Consider the following 18725-nt stretch of genomic DNA (forward strand, 5'->3'; position numbering starts at 1 on the left):
CCAAATTTCACAATAAAAGCTGCACCATGAAAAACTGCAGCGAGGACCATTTAGACTCAACTGGTGGGAAAAAAAAAAGTGGAATAAGTGAGAACCATGTAGACTCAACCATCACATGATGTGTTAACTCCACATGTGTCAGTTGAGTCTACAGGGTCCTCATGTCAGTTGAGCGTAATGCCCCTTTAAAAGCATGTAGTGCTTCTACTTCTACTGCAGTCACATACCAGCAGAGGAACAGCACTTCTACTTCTACTGCAGTCACATACCAGCAGAGGAACAGTACTTCTACTTCTACTGCAGTAGAAACTTGTAGTATCTTTCCACAGCTGGTAAACAGAGCACGCTGTGTTTTTCAGGGGCGGGGCCAAAGTTGAATAGGGGCGTCAGTGAATGTTGACCTGAGGATGCTGGGACTGTGTGTCGTGTGTGTGTGTGTGTGTGTGTGTGTGTGTGTGTGTGTGTGTGTGTGTGTGTGTGTGTGTGTACTCACCAACTGGTCCAGAACCATTCTGAAGACCCAGATCAGCGCCACCATGCAGGCCACCTGAGACACACACACACACACACACACACACACATGTTGAGCTCTATCATACTACAACAACGGCGATGATGATGATGATGATGATGATACCCCTCAAAGTTTCATTCATCAGCCTCTAGGTGGCGCTACAAAAAAAGTGCCGTGGTGCATTTATATAGGAAAGATGCGATACAAATAAAACGAATTATTCTGTCAATTCAATTCAACCACACACACACACACACACACACACACTTACAGACCTGTATTCCCCGTGCTGGGCGGTCTCTGTGGAGAGGTGATGTTCCTGTGGAAGTGTGTGTGTGTGTGTGATGAGGGCAGGACGCCGCTGTCAGCCAGAGTCTGGGACGTCCCGCCGCCTCCTGCTGCAGGGCTGTAGCTGAGGCTGCCTGGAGCCACGGGCATGAAGCTCTGCTGGGGAAGACCGGTCAACTGGACACACACACACACACACACACACACACACAAGGTTATTCATTAATCTAAGATCAGTTGTATTCAGAGAGTTTCTGATAAATTTGTTACAATTTTTCTGATATATATATATATATATTTTTTTTTTTGGCATTTTTGAGTATTGTTATTGTTGTTACAATTTTTTTTTTTTTTTTCAAAAAAAGATCAATTTCTGGTCGTATTCTAATTTTCCGGTGATTATTTATTTTCAAGTCATTTCGTGCTAATTTGCTGATCACTTTTTCCGCAAGTTTTTGGAAATAAATCCATTAAATCTGTGTGTAACACCATGCTGTTGTTTGAGGGAGAGGCTGGATAAAATCTATTTTATATCAGTACAGTGATCAAAGACGTTTGGGATTTGGGATATCATAATATTGTAATATGCTCTTGTCTTTCCCTGGTTTTTCAGGGTGCGTTACAGTAAAGCACTGCTTCTCAACCGGGGCTTCGTGGACCCCTAGTGGTTGTGGGTGTAATTGCAAAGGGGCCCATGAAATAATAAATACATATTTTATGAAGATCCTATGGCTTTTACAGACATATCGGGCCTTTATTTACCTCAACACCTGCAGAGGAGGCCTTTATTTTGAAACAGGCTTTCTCAGCACAGCTCAAAATCCGCGGGAGGCCGAGCGCCCAAAAAGGCTGAGGCTGTTTTCTGAGCTGCAGCCGTTCTGCTGTTTGTCTCCAGCTGGTTGGTTGGTCATCATATCCACATCACGAATCATTAGTCCAGTCATTTTATGAAAAAACCTAGGACAAATTGCAAGAGAAGCAAACTCAACTGATTTTGGATCCTCAGTTTGTCCTGAGTGAGGGGATAAAAGTCCCAAGGAATCCCATTGGTGGAAAGTTTTGAAAATCACCTATTTATGACCACATATTACCAAAAAACACTGTTTTTAACACACAGGGGAAAGGGGTTCAACATTTTACTTTCAGATATCACTATAAAAATTCACAGGTTGATTACACACACAAAGACAAGAAAAAAAGTCAATTACAAGTTCTTTGAATTATTCTGTTTACACATGCATATCACACATTATCTGATTTGATATGCGCTAATAAGGAATATAAGGAATAAATGCCAGAACAGATATTTAAACAGTGAATTAAAAGGTTACTGTATATATAGTAACCTTTTAATTCACTGTTACATAGTAGCCTTTTAATTCAAGGTTACTATATATATAGCAACCTTTTAATTCACTGTTTAAATGTCTCTTCTGGCATTTATTCCTTATATTCCTTATTAGCATATATCAAATCAGATAATGTGTGATATGCATGTGTAAACAGAATAATTCAAAGAACTTGTAATTGACTTTTTTTCTTGTCTTTGTGTGTGTAATCAACTTGTGAATTTTTATAGTGATATCTGAAAATAAATGTTGAACCCCTTTCCCCTGTGTGTTAAAAACAGTGTTTTTTGGTAATATGTGGTCATAAATAGGTGATTTTCAAAACTTTCCACCAATGGGATTCCTTGGGACTTTTTTCCCCTCACTCAGGACAAACTGAGGATACAAAATCAGTTGAGTTTGCTTCTCTTTCAATTTGTCCTAGGTTGACCCCAATTTTGGCCTAAAATTACTGGACTACATTGTTTGTTAAAAATCTCAGCGTGCAAATATTTTGTGCGAGCACCAGTACTCATCCCAGCATTATCGTCACAATATCAATATCAAAGTATGAGTTCTAAAATATTGTGATATTTCATTTTGTCCATATTGCCCAACACTAAAAAAAAAAAAAAAAAAAACAGTTTGGTGTGATTCTGGATTTGATGACACACACACACACAAAAACAGAAATGGACAAACTGCAAAAGTAAACACACTTTATACACACTTTAATTTGACTTTAGTTAGCTTTGTAAGAACACAATATCGCTCGAGTCAGTTTTAATTTTAATTGCAGTTAACTAAAACGTGTTTTCCCGCCTAGTTTTAGTTGGTAGTTTCAGTGAACTATGGTAAAGTTATTTATGATGGAGATGTTTTGCAGCGAGGGCAGAGAGAACTTCATTATGCACAGGGAAGGCCTGAGTTTATTTAGTCTCTCCGACCAGCGCAGGAGAAACGGAGGCAGAAGTCTGAAAATAGAGTTTGGAAAGCAAAATCTGCTGAGTGGCCACTTACTGCCGTCAGTCAGATGAACTCTGCAGCCGCACGACAGCCGCCTTGTCGCTGCCTCTGGGCTTTAAGATGGAGCCACAGCCCTAAACTGGACTGTATTCTTTAAATTAAGACATCTTGCTGCATGTTGATGTGACGGCGCTCGGCTTGATCGTGAGCCGACACACATCAGATGAAGGTTCAAATCCGGACCAGAACCTCTGCATCCTGTCACCCAAACGCTCCCATCTGTCTTTACTCTCAACAAAATCCCCCAATATGATAATCCCAGAATGACCAGAGAAACTGGGATGTGAATGAGAAACACTCTCTGCTTCCCCCTGTGAAAAGCCCTTGAGCAAGGCATCGAACGGCTCACACTGTGAAGCACGCTGAGGCCGAGGAGGAGCGCTCCATTTCTGCTCCACAGAGAAACAGAGAAAAGTCATCGGGGAGGTGAAATCGCTCGAGCTGCTCACCATCTTATGGTTCCTCATCATGTTGTCGAACTCCTCGTTGATCTTCTTGTACTTCTCCTCGGTGTGGGGGGTGAGGACGAACGAGGCCTCGGGGTCGGGGCTGTCGCAGCCGCGGTGCTCCTTCTTGTTCAGAGCCTGAGGAGAAACCAGCAGAGAGCAGGGACCGTCAGCAGACCTCAGTTCAGTTAACAATAATAGTTTACCAAGTGTTAAGTGGGAAAACTAAAGTCAAAGTCTGACTGGAAGTGATCAGAGCCAAAGTGATGTCTTCAAGTTGCTTCTTCAGTCTGACCAGCAGCCAAAGTATAGATAAACATAAATTTATTACACAAATTTGATTTTTGGCCACTAAAGAATGAATAAAAATGGTCTAAAATCCCTCCAAAATCCCACATCAGGACACCAAGACCTGGAGGAACACCACAGAAACATTCAGGCTGTGATTTGGTGTCAAAAACTTTGGACATTTGCAGATTTCTGTAAGGATTGCATTTTTCAGCGATGATGTTGAGCGTTGTGTTGTGTAAATGTGTCAGAAACTGGCCCTCACTGTCAGTCTGTCCGGAGAAGCAGAGCTCCTCTGAACGGCCTCGCTCTCTAGTCTGTGTGTGTGAAGTTTGATGAGGCTGTGATTCTCCTAGAGGTCACTAGAGGTCATTTTCTCCAGCGACATCCAGTTGGACAAAAGTCTCTGCCTGCAGTGAAATGGCTGCTATGGGGGCCAACATCATCACACAGGAATCAAATGTGGCTCATTGAATCCACAAGAGTCTCAGCTTTCCAGTCAAAGCCAACTGATGCAGCTCCAAGACTGTTTAGGCCCCAGTCTGCACACACACACCATTTTACAACAGGCCACAAGAACACATGTGGACTCCTTAGGTTGTCTAGTTTCCTTTGACACCTGCAGCTTCATTCTAGCTTTAACACTGAGCCTCGTGCAATGGCCTTAACCAAGCCACGTCCAACGGCAATGGAAGCCCTTCTCTGCTCTATTCTACTCTATTCTATTCTACTCTCCTCTGTAAATGGGTGAGTCTGTTTGCTGCTTTGTGTTTCAGACAGAAACAGCCAGTCTGAACAGGAGCTTTCCCTGCAGAGACTTCCTCCATATCCAAGCGTAACTCAGCCCTTATAACCACCAGCGTTCTAAACACGATGGAGTGGAGGCATTACCTTCTCCTTTATTGCACGCCTGAAACAACTTTGGGTTTGTTTGGCAGTTTACAGCGGAGCGGGGTGGAGGGACGGGGCAATAAAAGGCGAGAGAGGCGCCTGGTGATGCCTCCCCGGGCGCTACAGACGCTCAGCTGCCAACTGAGATTGATTAGCACACACTCGTCTGTCAGCGGGACATCACATTACTGTCAGCGGAGATGCTTTTTGACAAACGTCCGACACGCTGGCCAGACGCTGATATGAAGCAGTTAACACCTCCAGCCTGCAGACGTCACCATTTCACCTCGTTTCCCTTCAATAATGCTGTGAAAGTGCAGCAAATATTATTTTTTAAAAAATTAAATATACAAAATGACTGCAAAATAACTCTAAACATGACATGAATATAACAATAAAAATATAAAACAGAAAAAATATTTGCACATTTTATTTCCCCTCAGTGATGCTGTGAAAGTGCAGCAAATACTGTTTAAAAAAACACAGAATAAATTAAAGATTTGTACCGTAGTTTTGCTGATTCTTGTTGATGTGATGATACATATTTCATTTTCTCTATAGTTATAATTTGGTTGGGTTTACATTTCTGGATTAGATTATTTCTGTCTGGGTGTCTAGTTGAGTTTAGTTTGATTCATGACTGGGAAACACAGCTGCGTTCCTAACTGCTCTGCTGTCATCAAAACACTCTCATGATTTTTAAAAGCTTGCAATCATACGTTTTGAGAATGTGGACTCGATTACAAGGCAGATTTCCTGCAGAAGCCATGTTTGGATCATATGTGATCTGGTTTTAGTGATTGAGAACTCCTCCTGCTTGTGGAGTTTGTGGAGTGGCAGGCCCATTATTTAAAGGGGCTGTTCCTAAATCAGCCGATTAGGAGCAACTTTTAGCCTAAAGATCAGATATTCTCAAAGTGCGGCCCAATGGCCAGTGGCAGACCTCGGAAACCAGGAGTTTAACATAAAACACTCCTACGATACCAATCATAAAATGCACGACAAGTTCATAGATGAGGAGATAGTGCCCAGCGGTCAGTTTCACAAATCTCTTTTAGCCTCTTGAGCTACAAATTGTTAGTTTTACATTACTGGCTGCAGATCATTTCCAAAGCAGAAACTGTAGACCTGCACGTTTGTCATTAACAGAGACTGAAACAGAGACTAAACACGGAGTCTGACTTTTACTCAGTTTCCAGTCACGAGAACATCAGATATGTGCAGCCGGCAAAAAAAATATCTGGTGTTTTTTCATGGCTGTCTGAACAGACAGAGTCCAGACTTCATGTGGTGTCTGTTTCACCTGCAGTATGTGTGTGTGTGTGTGTGTGTGTGTGTGTGTGTGTGTGTGTGTATGTGTGTTCCTAACTGTATCATCATGTGAATCTGTCTTCAACAAACTGACGCAGAGCAGGAAGTTTTAAATCCTGATGAAGCGACTCCTACTCTCAGCTCTGTCCTGTTACAACAAACACTCATCAGCTCTCACTGAGTGAGTGTGAGTGTGTGTGTGTGTGTGTGTGTGTGTGTGTGTGTGTGTGTGTGTGTGTGTGTGTGGCCGTACAATACGCAGGCTCATGATGATGAGGATGACAACAATGATGATGTTAATGGTAAGACAGACAGGAAGTTCTGCTCTGGATAATATCAAGGAACAAAGATCCTTTCAGAATAAGATCTTCAGTTCGAAGGAAAAGTAACCAGATGTTTCTGAGATGAAAATATTTAAACCGACCAAACATAAGGGATGCTGCTGACACTTCAGTAGAGCCTGAAACCACGATGGTGTTCATGAAGTTTGGACAAGATCACTGTCAGCAGTGAGGAAGATGAAGATGCTGCTTCATCCTCCTCACCCACAGCTTGGTCTTCAGGATGTTGGCTTTTTACTGTGATTTTCCTGCACTGGACCATTAAAACTTCACCTCATCTCTCAGATGGGAGCATACACTATATTACCAAAAGTATTCGCTCACCCATTCAAATGATCAGAATCAGGTGTCCTAATCACTTGGCCTGGCCACAGGTGTATAAAATCAAGCACTCAGGCATGCAGACTGTGAAACAAGACATTTGTGAAAGAATGGGCCGCTCTCAGGAGCTCAGTGAATTCCAGCGTGGAACTGTCATAGGATGCCACCTGTGCAACAAATCCAGTCGTGAAATTTCCTCGCTCCTAAATATTCCACAGTCAACTGTCAGCTCTATTATAACAAAATGGAAGCGTTTGGGAACAACAGCAACTCAGCCACGAAGTGGTAGGCCACGTAAAGTGACGGAGAGGGGTCAGCGGATGGTGAAGCGCATAGTGCAAAGAGGTCGCCGACTTTCTGCACAGTCAATTGCTACAGAGCTACAAACTTCATGTGACCTTCAGATTAGCCCAAGTACAGTACGCAGAGAGCTTCATGGAATGGGTTTCCATGGCCGAGCAGCTGCAGCCAAGCCACACATCACCAAGTGCGATGCAAAGCGTCGGATGCAATGGTGTAAAGCACGCCGCCACTGGCCTCTAGAGCAGTGGAGACGCGTTCTCTGGAGTGATGAATCACGCTTTTCCATCTGGCAATCTGATGGACGAGTCTGGGTTTGGAGGTTGCCAGGAGAACGGTACATTTCAGACTGCATTGTGCCGACTGTGAAATTTGGTGGAGGAGGAATTATGGTGTGGGGTTGTTTTTCAGGAGCTGGGCTTGGCCCCTTAGTTCCAGTGAAAGGAACTTTGAATGCTTCAGGATACCAAAACATTTTGGACAATTCCATGCTCCCAACCTTGTGGGAACAGTTTGGAGCGGGCCCCTTCCTCTTCCAACATGACTGTGCACCAGTGCACAAAGCAAGGTCCATAAAGACATGGATGACAGAGTCTGGTGTGGATGAACTTGACTGGCCTGCACAGAGTCCTGACCTGAACCCGATAGAACACCTTTGGGATGAATTAGAGCGGAGACTGAGAGCCAGGCCTTCTCGACCAACATCAGTGTGTGACCTCACCAATGCGCTTTTGGAAGAATGGTCAAAAATTCCTATAAACACTCTCCTCAACCTTGTGGACAGTCTTCCCAGAAGAGTTGAAGCTGTAATAGCTGCAAAAGGTGGACCGACATCATATTGAACTCTATGGGTTAGGAATGGGATGGCACTTCAGTTCATAGTATGAGTAAAGGCAGGTGAGCGAATACTTTTGGTAATATAGTGTATCTATATTCCCAGGGTCCTAAGTTCCCAAGGTCCCATGTTTCCAGGGCCGTATGTTCCCAGATTCCTAAATTCCCAGGATCATAAATTCCCAAGGTCATGGGAGGGTCAGGTTCCTAGGATCCTATGTTCCCAGGATCCTAAGTTCCCAAGGTCCTAAATTCCCATGGTCCTATGTTCCCAAGGTCTTTTGTTCCCAGAGTCCTAAGATCTCAAGGTCCTCTGTTCCAAGGGTCCTAAGTTCCCAAAGTCCTATGTTTCCAGGATGCCAAGTTCCCAAGGTCCTATGTTGCCAGAGTCTTAAGTTCCCAAAGTCCTAAATTCCCATTGTCCTATATTCTCAAGGTCCTAAATTCCCATAGTCCTATGTTCCCAAAGTCCAATGTTCCCAACGTCCTAAGATCTCAAGGTCTTATGTTCCAAGGATCCTATGTTTCCAGGGTCCTAAGTTCCCAGATTCTAAAAATTCCCAGGGTCCTAAATTTCCAAGGTCATATATTCCCAGGGTCCTATGTTCCCAGGTCCCCTCGTTCAACACTCTGTTAACACACATTCTAACCCTTTAATTAATTCTGATCCTAACCCTAACGCCTCTGGGACCCTGAGAGCACAGGAATGACTTCCTCTCAGATATCTGACATCAGTTCTTACAAACTGCGTCCACATGAATCTGGGTAAACATACTCTTTACATTTTGGCACTCTATCCTCACTAGTTTCAACTTTCAACTGTTCCCTGTTGTTCAATTCTTTGGTAGCAAGGCAGCATCATTTAAAACAGCTGACAAGTAACATTAATTAGGTGTAGGAGTTAGCACAGAAAGTACAAAATACAATGAGCAATAGATATAATTAGGCATAAATATTGAAGATTTAAAAAACAAACAAACAATACATTGAGCACCAGACCTGCACCTTACTGCCTCTCACCTTTGGAGTTAAGCAAAGCTGTTGCAGTTCATGTATAGGAAATATATTTAAGTGATGAGGCAGGACAATGGGTCTGACTATGTTATGTCAGCTGCTGCACACATTTAGTTTCATAAATCGCTGCTGCATGTAAATATTTCGTAAAGGATAAATGTAATAAATCAATGTAATCTGCCCTTGAACACAAAAGCAGATGGAGCAGAACAGAAGAGGAGGAGGTTAAATTGTCAAGTTGAGATGATTCAGTGATGCAAAAGTATTCAGTCAATGATCAACGGCATGTTAGAACGCCAGGGTCCATCTTGTTGCTTCCTGTGTCGTCGAGAAGGGACCAGAGAATCAACTGGAACTGGAACTGGACCTCTGGGGAAAAACCAAAGTTCCTGTTTTTTTCATGCCAAGAGAAGTGCCAAAAGGTTGGGCCCTGCTGCAGTGAAAAAGGGGATGTGAAGAAGGGCAATCCCAAGAAACTGAGCCCAGAAAAGCTTCTCCAAACAAAAATAAAAAAGGCTAAAAATGTGTGAGCATGATGTCAACACACAGAAGATCCCAGAACGAACCACTTCCCTTATGCTGAGTTCCTACTGTGGCCTGAAAAAAGCCAAACGAACCACAACAGGGAACTGCCTTCGCACCGCCAGGGTGATGTGCATAAACAAGAAGTTTCATCTCAACAACCGCACAGATTCAATAAAAAAACAATCCACTTTCAGTCGTTAAATTTCAAAATGTCTAATGCATCATATTTTCTCAAAAGTATTACATCCTATATGACTGTAACTGTGAAACGAAAACAAGCCAAAACACAGAATTGGAATAGTTCATCCAAACCTAAATTTGGCGTCTTTTGTCTTCCGGATACAAAAATGTTCCTGCTCTTCAATCACTGCTTCATCCTCATTGGACGAGCAGACGAGAGACTTTTAGTTCAGGAGCCGGTTTGACAGTTCACAAATTCACCTTTCAACTTCCATTTGCAGGCAGTGAGCATCAGTTTAGGAACAGTCTACTCGCTTCAATAACAGGACAAATCCCTTGAGATGAAGCGTCTCATCACACACACACACACACACACGCACAACTCCAGACATTGACAAAAGTGATGCTTGAGAGAGTAAAAAACTGAAAAGACATTAGATCTCCACACATTTTTTCAGAGGCTGTGTTTTGGGTGTTTTGCAGTCAGAAGCTGACTTACATGTTCAGCTCAGAGGACAGACAGAGGCTCCTGATTGGAGACGAGTGAAACCAGAAATTATGACAAATGCACACAACACATGAATAACACGGGGGGGGAATGGAGAGACACCCAAAAGGACGATAACACAACAGGTACGACAGGTGGAGCGCTCTCCTCCTGAAAACAGCCAGCTCCCAGTTTTGTCACCGTGTGAACGGCGAGCCCCGCCGGTGACATCACTCCTCTGGCATCCAATCTCTGCTCTGCCCTTCATTACATCAGCCGGTGGCTGGACTGTCTGACTGTCTGTCTGACTGTCTGTCTGTCTGCCTGTCTGTCCTCTGCATTCCCAGACGCTGGTCGTGTTATTTGAAGCTCTTAGCGACTCCTGGCAGCTCTATTTTCATCCTTTTGACTTGCACACACACTTTAAACCCAACTGCACTTCTTGGACAGCTGGTAAGAACTTTAGAAACAGCCAGGCATGCTGACACACACACACACACACACACACACACACACACACACACACACACAGTGTAAAGCTGCAGGCATGATGCTGTCTGACATTCAGACTGAGCAGCCGTTTAAAAGACGATGACGTCTCAATAAAGACTTTTGTTGCGGTTTGGCCTTTTGATCACACGACTGTGTTTTCAAACGCCAGCCTTACCGTCGCAGTGTAGACAGGAGACACACAAGCCTTTTGAAAACTGGGATGACACGGCCTCATGGACATGTCAGAGGGAAATCTTGTACTCTATACTGCACTAAATCAAATCACTAAATCAGAGTTAATTTTGTCAGCAAAAACCATCACCTTTTTTTTTTTTACCACGACAACAACATGACTGACAAAAACCTTGGGGAACAGAAACGGATGACGGTGTATTAGGGCCACTGAAGGGAGAAGAAAAAATATGGAGCCAGAGGGTTAATATTAAAAAAAAAATCTCTGAGAATAAAGTGGTAAATTTATGAGAACACTGCAAAAACACAAAATCTTACCAAGATTATTTGTCTTATTTCAAGTCAAAAATGTCTCATTTCAAATCAAAATATCTCATTACACTTAAAATAAGACATGATCACCTCAGAAGTAAATTGTTTTTAGACAATTGTCTCTTGTTTCAAAATTCACTTGAAACAAGTGAAAATTTGCTTGTTTCATTGGCAAAATTTGCCAGTGGAAAAAGTGAAAATTCACTTGAAATAAGTGAAAATTAGCTAGAAACAAGAAACACATTTTGCCAATGAAACAAGCAAATTTTCACTTGTTTCAAGCAAATTTTCACTTGAAACAAGAGACAATTGTCTAAAAACAAGTTACTTCTGAGGTGATCATGTCTTATTTTAAGTGTAATGAGATATTTTGACTAGTAATAAGACATTTTTGACTTGAAATAAGACAAATAATCTTGGTAAGATTTTGAGTTTTTGCAGTGAAAAAGCTCTCAAATTTTTGAGAAAAGAACCCCTAAAAAATTCTGAGATTATAAAGTCAGAAATTTGCAAGAAAAATTTCAGAAATCCTGAGGTTAAAGTTGTAAATTCATGAGGAAAAAACTCACAACTTCATGGGAAAAAAAACTGAATATCGTGAGATTATAAAATCATAGCTCCCAGCATCTCATCAGCATCTGGACTCTGAAGAGACGTTGCTGTGACTTGTTGACTTGATGAGTTTTTTTCTTGTAAATTTACAACTTTAATCTCAGACATTATGAATTTTGTGTCTTCTACCTGGACCTACCAATCTACTTTAACTGTTTTCTATTATAGTTTTAACTCTTCTACCTAAACATAGGAACTGAGGACTTGTTCCACCACTGGTTCAGAGAAATTTGTGTTTTCTGGTTCAGGATCATGTGGCTGCTCTGTGAAGTGGCCGACGCACGACAACGCAGTTTACATGTCGGGTAACAACAGAGCCAACAGCGACGTGCGGCGGCCTGCGCTCCTCAGCAGAGGATGTGCGCCGAGCGCTGCAGGATCATGTGTGTGTGTGTGTGTGTGTGTGTGTGTGTGTGTGTGATCAGAGCCTGATATCACACCAGCTCTGTTAGCACTGGAATGTGTCTGTGTAAACAAGGAGCGCTGTCGTGCTGTTTAAATATTCATCTCCCCGCCACGATTTATGTCCTTCATCGCCCCGCCGCCGTGAAAATAAACCGAGGCGCTGAGCCCAGAGTCAACACAGCCGCTGAGAGAGAGAGAGAGAGAGAGAGAGAGAGAGAGAGAGAGAGAGAGAGAGAGAGAGAGAGAGAGAGAGAGGGAGGGAGGAGGCAGGGTTGATCACTATCTGCCTTCCCGCTCTGCGTCACTCTTTAGCTGTAAAATGATTCACATCTTGATGCGTCTGAGGCGCACGAACACACCGCCAACGCCGCCAACGCCGCCAACGCCGCCAACGCCGCCAACGCCGTAAAAGTTAACAGAAGCACCGAGCAGAGTTAATATTATAGTTTTGTATTCATATTTCTTGCAGAGTGGGTTCACTCGTTTTAGTTTGGCTTTTATTGTTTTAAAAAGCTTTTGTTTCAGTTTAGTTTTACTGTAACACTGCAATATCCCCATGTGTGTGTGTGTGTGATGTGTAGGCTTTTTATTAACATACGCTCAATTCAGCACATATTTTTGTATTTTCTTATCTGTTTTTCTCTTTTTTATCATTTAATTCTTCTCTTGAGATTTTGAGCAACTGCAGCTCGCCCAGTTTCCTCTCTGGGTTCAAGATCCTGATTCTGATTCTGATTCTGATTCATTCCGAGTCTGGTTGTTGTTTTTATTTCAGTTGGCTAAAATGTTTTTTCACTTCTAGGTTTAGTGTTTAGTTTAGTTTTAGTGAACTGCACTACCTTTGGTGCCGAGGAGGAAGCATCCTGACTCAGACGGCTGTAGGGGACGTGGGAGATGAGCCGAGCGAACGTGGGAGGAAAGTTCTTCTGTAATTCCCTCAGTTCTTTGTGCAGCGTCAGGAGTTTGCTGCTTTACCATCAGGCTCTGATTCAGCCGTGAACTCTGAGCGGCCTTCGGACCGGAGGGGAGGGAGGAGGTTGTTCAGAGGACACACGTTACCGACGTGTTAACACTCCAGGTTTTCAAAAGAAAACAAAGTTTCCCAGCATCATGGGCTGTAGCTTCAGGGTTTGTGGAGGAGGCCGATTTCCAGTGAAATCAGTCTCAGTCGTTTTCCTGCGGGGTGGCGGCCTGCAGGAGTTTGTCCCACAGGGAGACGACCAGGAGGGACGCCTCTCCAAGGAAACTCAGTTTACGTCTCAAATCTCTTGTGGAGTGTTAAATGAACAGGTGAAACAGTGTGCAGCTGTTCTTGTGGGATCTGTTCCCAGACCAGCGGGGCTGTGTGGAGGTCTTAGCAGGTCTGAGAGCTGAAAGTCACATGTCGGGGTGTCAGGTGTCACACGGGCTTTACGGGACTCTGAAGGCACCGTGAGGCACGAGGAGCTGCAGCCTGAAGCCTCCTCACCTCCCAGAGCCACCTCCCACCGCTGTGAGGGCAAAGCTGAATAAAACAAGCGCTCCTCCTGTTTTCTGTTTGGCTGATCAGCCTGAGAGCGGGGTGGGGAGCAGGGTGGGGAGCGGGGCGGAGAGCGGGGCTGATAGGGATGGGATTCGAGAACCGGTTCTCAGTGGTCCGAATCCTTGGACTCATTTGCCAAAGTGTTTAACGATTCTGCTATCGAGTCTGCTGTGCATGTGCTATGACGTCATACACACGCCGTGTTGCCATAGAGACAGCATGGCGTCGAGGCAGAGGCGATAAAAAGTTTGGTTATACCTCACATGGAAAGACGACAACAGAGCCACTTGCAAAACTTCTATTTGGACAAGGGAGGAAGAGCTAGCAGCAGAAACATCTGTCCACACAGCTGGCAGCTGCTCTGCAGGAATGTTTTCCATACACTGAGACGCTAACGCTAATGAATCTCAGCCAAGCAGCAGCGGCAGCGTGGCTAAAGCTAGCGCGGCTAAAGCTAGCATTGTCTAGTAACATGTTAAACTGTTATTTTTCTACATTTGAGTTCCTGACTTGGTTGTATTCGTCGCTGCTGGACTGGTTTTATTTTTGGCAGCTCTGCTCATAAACCCTGTTAAAAAGGAAATAGCAGTTTCTAGTAACATGTTAAAGTGTTATTGGATTTTAATTTCTACATTAGAATTTCAGATTTTTTTTAAAAATGTCAGTTTGTTTTTGGGTCAAGGGAAAATAACCCAGTAGCAGGCAGCATCAGAACTTCTCCACCTGCATCTGATCCTTCTGTACCCAGACTGAGAAAAAAATAAATATTTGTTTTGTACAGTTTTGTTCAGTTATTTAATAAATATTTCAATAATTTGAACACTCAAATGTAGTTGTGTAAAAGTCATTTGGATGGACAGGAGTGGTGGCATTTTAACAACACAATGATATAAAAGAAAGTTAATACAAATAAACCCATTTGTACTTTTTTTCCTTCGTTAAAGAATCAAATCGATAAAACAGATTCGATCATGGAATCTAAATCACTAAAATCTTATCAAATCCCATCCCTAGGGGCTGGGGGCGGGGCTGGGAGCAGGGTTGGGGGGCGGGGCTGGGGGGCGTGGCTGCTGAAGTGAATGAAACAACCTGAGGAGGTGGTTGTTCTTTAGGCGGACCGTTCACCGCTCTGCACCGAGGTTATTCTAGTTCACTAAAACTAAAACTTAAACCAGGTGTGCAAAATCATTTTAGTTAAACTGAAATAAATATAAAACTAGACTTAAGAAAAAAAAAAAACCCTGGGAATCTTAGTGAAACAATACTGTGTTCTTACAAAACAAACCAAACTAAGTTCAGAGTGTGTGTGCAGTGTGTTCAGTGCTGCTGCTCAGTGTGAGTGTGTGTGCAGCCAGATTAGAATAAAACCACTGACTCCCACCGACACTGACAGCAACAACAACTCAACTGGGACCAGAGAACCCAGTCTGGACACTGGACTGGACACTAACATTAAAAACTAGATAAAGATTAAACACTAAGGAGAAATGCCCAGCTGTAATACCTCTGCTCTGCACAGGGGGCGCCCTGAGCAGGCACTGCTTTGCTCTACGGGGTCACAAAGGGGTCAAAAAGGTTGAGAAAGTTTTCTCTTGGCCATAGTGTTTTCCCTCGCCTCCAGGCTCACAGACCTGTCTGTCTGCTCAGCATGACCCGTCTGTCTGCTCGTTATGACCCGTCTGTCTGCTCAGCATGACCCGTCTGTCTGCTCGTTATGACCCGTCTGTCTGCTCATCTTGACCCGTCTGTCTGCTCGTTATGACCCGTCTGTCTGCTCGTCGTGACCCGTCTGTCTGCTCGTTATGACCCGTCTGTCTGCTCGTTATGACCCGTCTGTCTGCTCATCTTGGCCCGTGTGTCTGCTCGTCGTGACCCGTCTGTCTGCTCCTCTTGACCCGTGTGTCTGCTCGTTATGACCTGTCTGCCTGCTCGTTGTGACCCGTCTGTCTGCTCGTCGTAACCCGTCTGTCTGCTCGTTATAACCCGTCTGTCTGCTCCTCTTGACCCGTGTGTCTGCTCGTTATGACCTGTCTGCCTGCTCGTTGTGACCCGTCTGTCTGCTCATTATAACCCGTCTGTCTGCTCATCGTGACCCGTCTGTCTGCTCGTTATAACCCGTCTGTCTGCTCGTCGTGACCCGTCTGTCTGCTCATCGTGACCCGTCTGTCTGCTCGTTATAACCCGTCTGTCTGCTCGTCGTGACCCGTCTGTCTGCTCATCTTGACCCGTCTGTCTGCTCGTCGTGACCCGTCTGTCTGCTCCTCTTGACCCGTGTGTCTGCTCGTTATGACCCGTCTGCCTGCTCGTTGTGACCCGTCTGTCTGCTCGTTATAACCCGTCTGTCTGCTCATCGTGACCCGTCTGTCTGCTCGTTATAACCCGTCTGTCTGCTCGTCGTGACCCGTCTGTCTGCTCATCTTGACCCGTCTGTCTGCTCGTCTTGACCCGTCTGTCTGCTTGTCGTGACCCGTCTGTCTGCTCGTTATAACCCGTCTGTCTGCTCATCGTGACCCGTCTGTCTGCTCGTTATAACCTGTCTGTCTGCTCATTGTGACCCGTCTGTCTGCTCATCGCGACCCGTGTGTCTGCTCATCGCGACCCGTGTGCTCATTATGACCCGTCTGTCTGCTCATCTTGGCCCGTGTGTCTGCTCGTCGTGACCCGTCTGTCTGCTCGTTATGACCTGTCTGTCTGCTCGTCGTGACCCGTCTGTCTGCTCGTTATAACCCGTCTGTCTGCTCCTCTTGACCCGTGTGTCTGCTCGTTATGACCCGTCTGTCTGCTCATCGTGACCCGTCTGTCTGCTCGTTATAACCCGTCTGTCTGCTCGTCGTGACCCGTCTGTCTGCTCATCTTGACCCGTCTGTCTGCTCGTTATAACCCGTCTGTCTGCTCGTCGTGACCCGTCTGTCTGCTCATCTTGACCCGTCTGTCTGCTCGTTGTGACCCGTCTGTCTGCTCGTTATAACCCGTCTGTCTGCTCATCGTGACCCGTCTTTCTGCTCGTTATAACCCGTCTGTCTGCTCGTCATGACCCGTCTGTCTGCTCATCTTGACCCGTCTGTCTGCTCGTCGTGACCCGTGTGTCTGCTGATCGCGACCCGTGTGTCTGCTCATTATGACCCGTCTGTCTGCTCATCTTGACCCGTCTGTCTGCTCGTCGTGACCCGTCTGTCTGCTCGACGTGACCCGTCTGTCTGCTCGTTATAACCCGTCTGTCTGCTCGTCGTGACTCGTCTGTCTGCTCCTCGTGACCCGTCTGTCTGCTCGTCGTGACTCGTCTGTCTGCTCGTCGTGACCTGTCTGTCTGCTCATCGTGACCCGTCTGTCTGCTCGTCGTGACCTGTCTGTCTGCTCATCTTGACCCGTGTGTCTGCTCATCGCGACCCGTGTGTCTGCTCATTATGACCCGTCTGTCTGCTCGTTGTGACACGTCTGTCTGCTCGTCGTGACCCGTCTGTCTGCTCATCTTGACCCGTGTGTCTGCTCATCGTGACCCGTGTGTCTGCTCGCCGTGACCCGTCTGTCTGCTCGTCGTGACCCGTCTGTCTGCTCGTCTTGACCCGTGTGTCTGCTCGTCGTGACACGTCTGTCTGCTCATCTTGACCCGTGTGTCTGCTCGTTATAACCCGTCTGTCTGCTCGTCTTGACCTGTGTGTCTGCTCGTTATAACCCGTCTGTCTGCTCGTCGTGACCCGTGTGTCTGCTCATTATGACCCGTCTGTCTGCTCATCGTGACCCGTCTGTCTGCTCGTTACAACCCGTCTGTCTGCTCATTGTTACCCGTCTGTCTGCTCATTGCGACCCGTGTGTCTGCTCGTCATGACCCGTTTGTCTGCTCGTCGTGACCCGTCTGTCTGCTCGTCATGACCCGTCTGTCTGCTCGTCGTGACCCGTCTGTCTGCTCATTATAACCCATCTGTCTGCTCGTCGTGACCCGTCTGTCTGCTCGTCGTGACCCGTGTGTCTGCTCATTATAACCCATCTGTCTGCTCGTCGTGACCCGTCTGTTTGCTCATTATAACCCGTCTGTCTGCTCATTGTGACCCGTCTGTCTGCTCGTCGTGACCCGTCTGTTTGCTCATTATAACCCGTCTGTCTGCTCATTGTGACCCGTCTGTCTGCTCGTCGTGACCCGTCTGTCGATCAGACCGGCTGGCCGGTCAGTGTGATGTCATGGTGAGGAAAAAAAAAAACTCCTGCTCCACCTCCGTTTCGAGTTGACATGCTAACTTTATCTCTCCCACATGGTTTCTGTTAAACGAGTGCAGCACATTGTTTTAGCCTGAAGACACTTGAAAGGCTCTGCTGCCAGACAGAGGAGAGAAGGCATGTGTGCGCTCGGGTGTGGCCACGGTCGTGTGAACAATCAAATCGTGTGGTTTCACAAGAGAACGTGGCAGCTCTTTGGAGAAATCCATCAGAAAAACGTCACGACACAACACGGAGCGCCGGCAGGGACAACAGAGCGGCGTTTCTGCCAAGTCCTGCCCGGCCGGCAACTCTGCTACTGGAGTATCGGTTTACACGCGTAGTCAAATATTGTGACTAAGTGTTGCAAATAGGCCGACTGACATGTAAAAACGGGCAGCGTCTCGCATTCCCAGCTTTGTTTGAAGCAGCCCGGCAGTCTGGGTGGTATTTGTGGAGGGAAAGAAAAACAAATAAGGGCTGAAGCAGGCAAATCAGGCCTGGCTAATGGCCGGCTTCCAGGCTCAGACAGGTGCCTGCCTGCGGTTTACACATTCAAGCCATGAGAGGAACAGACAACACCGTGTTAATGATGCTACAACCCACGTGTCAAATCCGAGGCCCGCGGGCCAGATCAGGCCTGTGGAACGATTATATCCAGCCCGCAAGATGACTTTTGATTTCCTATTAATACCAACAGGCTCCTATGTTGTCCATAATGTGGATAACAACCCAACATGCACTGCAACGCCATGAAACAGCCTCATCATCAGGGTCGGATCTACCAGGGTGGCCTGGGCCGGCAGCTGCCACCCTGAAAACAGGCCTCACCCCCCAGCTGCCCCCCCAGTTTGGACAATCTGATAGAAACAAAATGTACAAGAGTGAAAGTGGTGTGTCGGAGT

At 45.6% G+C, this 18725-nt stretch overlaps 1 protein-coding gene across 2 annotated transcripts in view; it reads right to left on the reverse strand.

Annotated features, from left to right (window-relative positions):
• LOC115376273 (myocyte-specific enhancer factor 2A-like) overlaps positions 1-18725 on the reverse strand; it is a 95654-nt gene that overhangs the window by 17768 nt on the left and 59161 nt on the right. For both annotated transcript variants that reach the window (XM_030075774.1, XM_030075767.1), the window contains exons 5-7: positions 3606-3740; positions 790-979; positions 494-547 (exon numbers count right to left, since the gene is read on the reverse strand). In XM_030075774.1, the coding sequence (XP_029931634.1) occupies positions 494-547; positions 790-979; positions 3606-3740 (379 nt within the window). The remainder of the gene's footprint in view (positions 1-493; positions 548-789; positions 980-3605; positions 3741-18725) is intronic.

The sequence above is a fragment of the Myripristis murdjan genome, chromosome 3 (assembly GCF_902150065.1).
Source record: "Myripristis murdjan chromosome 3, fMyrMur1.1, whole genome shotgun sequence".
In the NCBI taxonomy this organism is placed as follows: domain Eukaryota; kingdom Metazoa; phylum Chordata; class Actinopteri; order Holocentriformes; family Holocentridae; genus Myripristis; species Myripristis murdjan.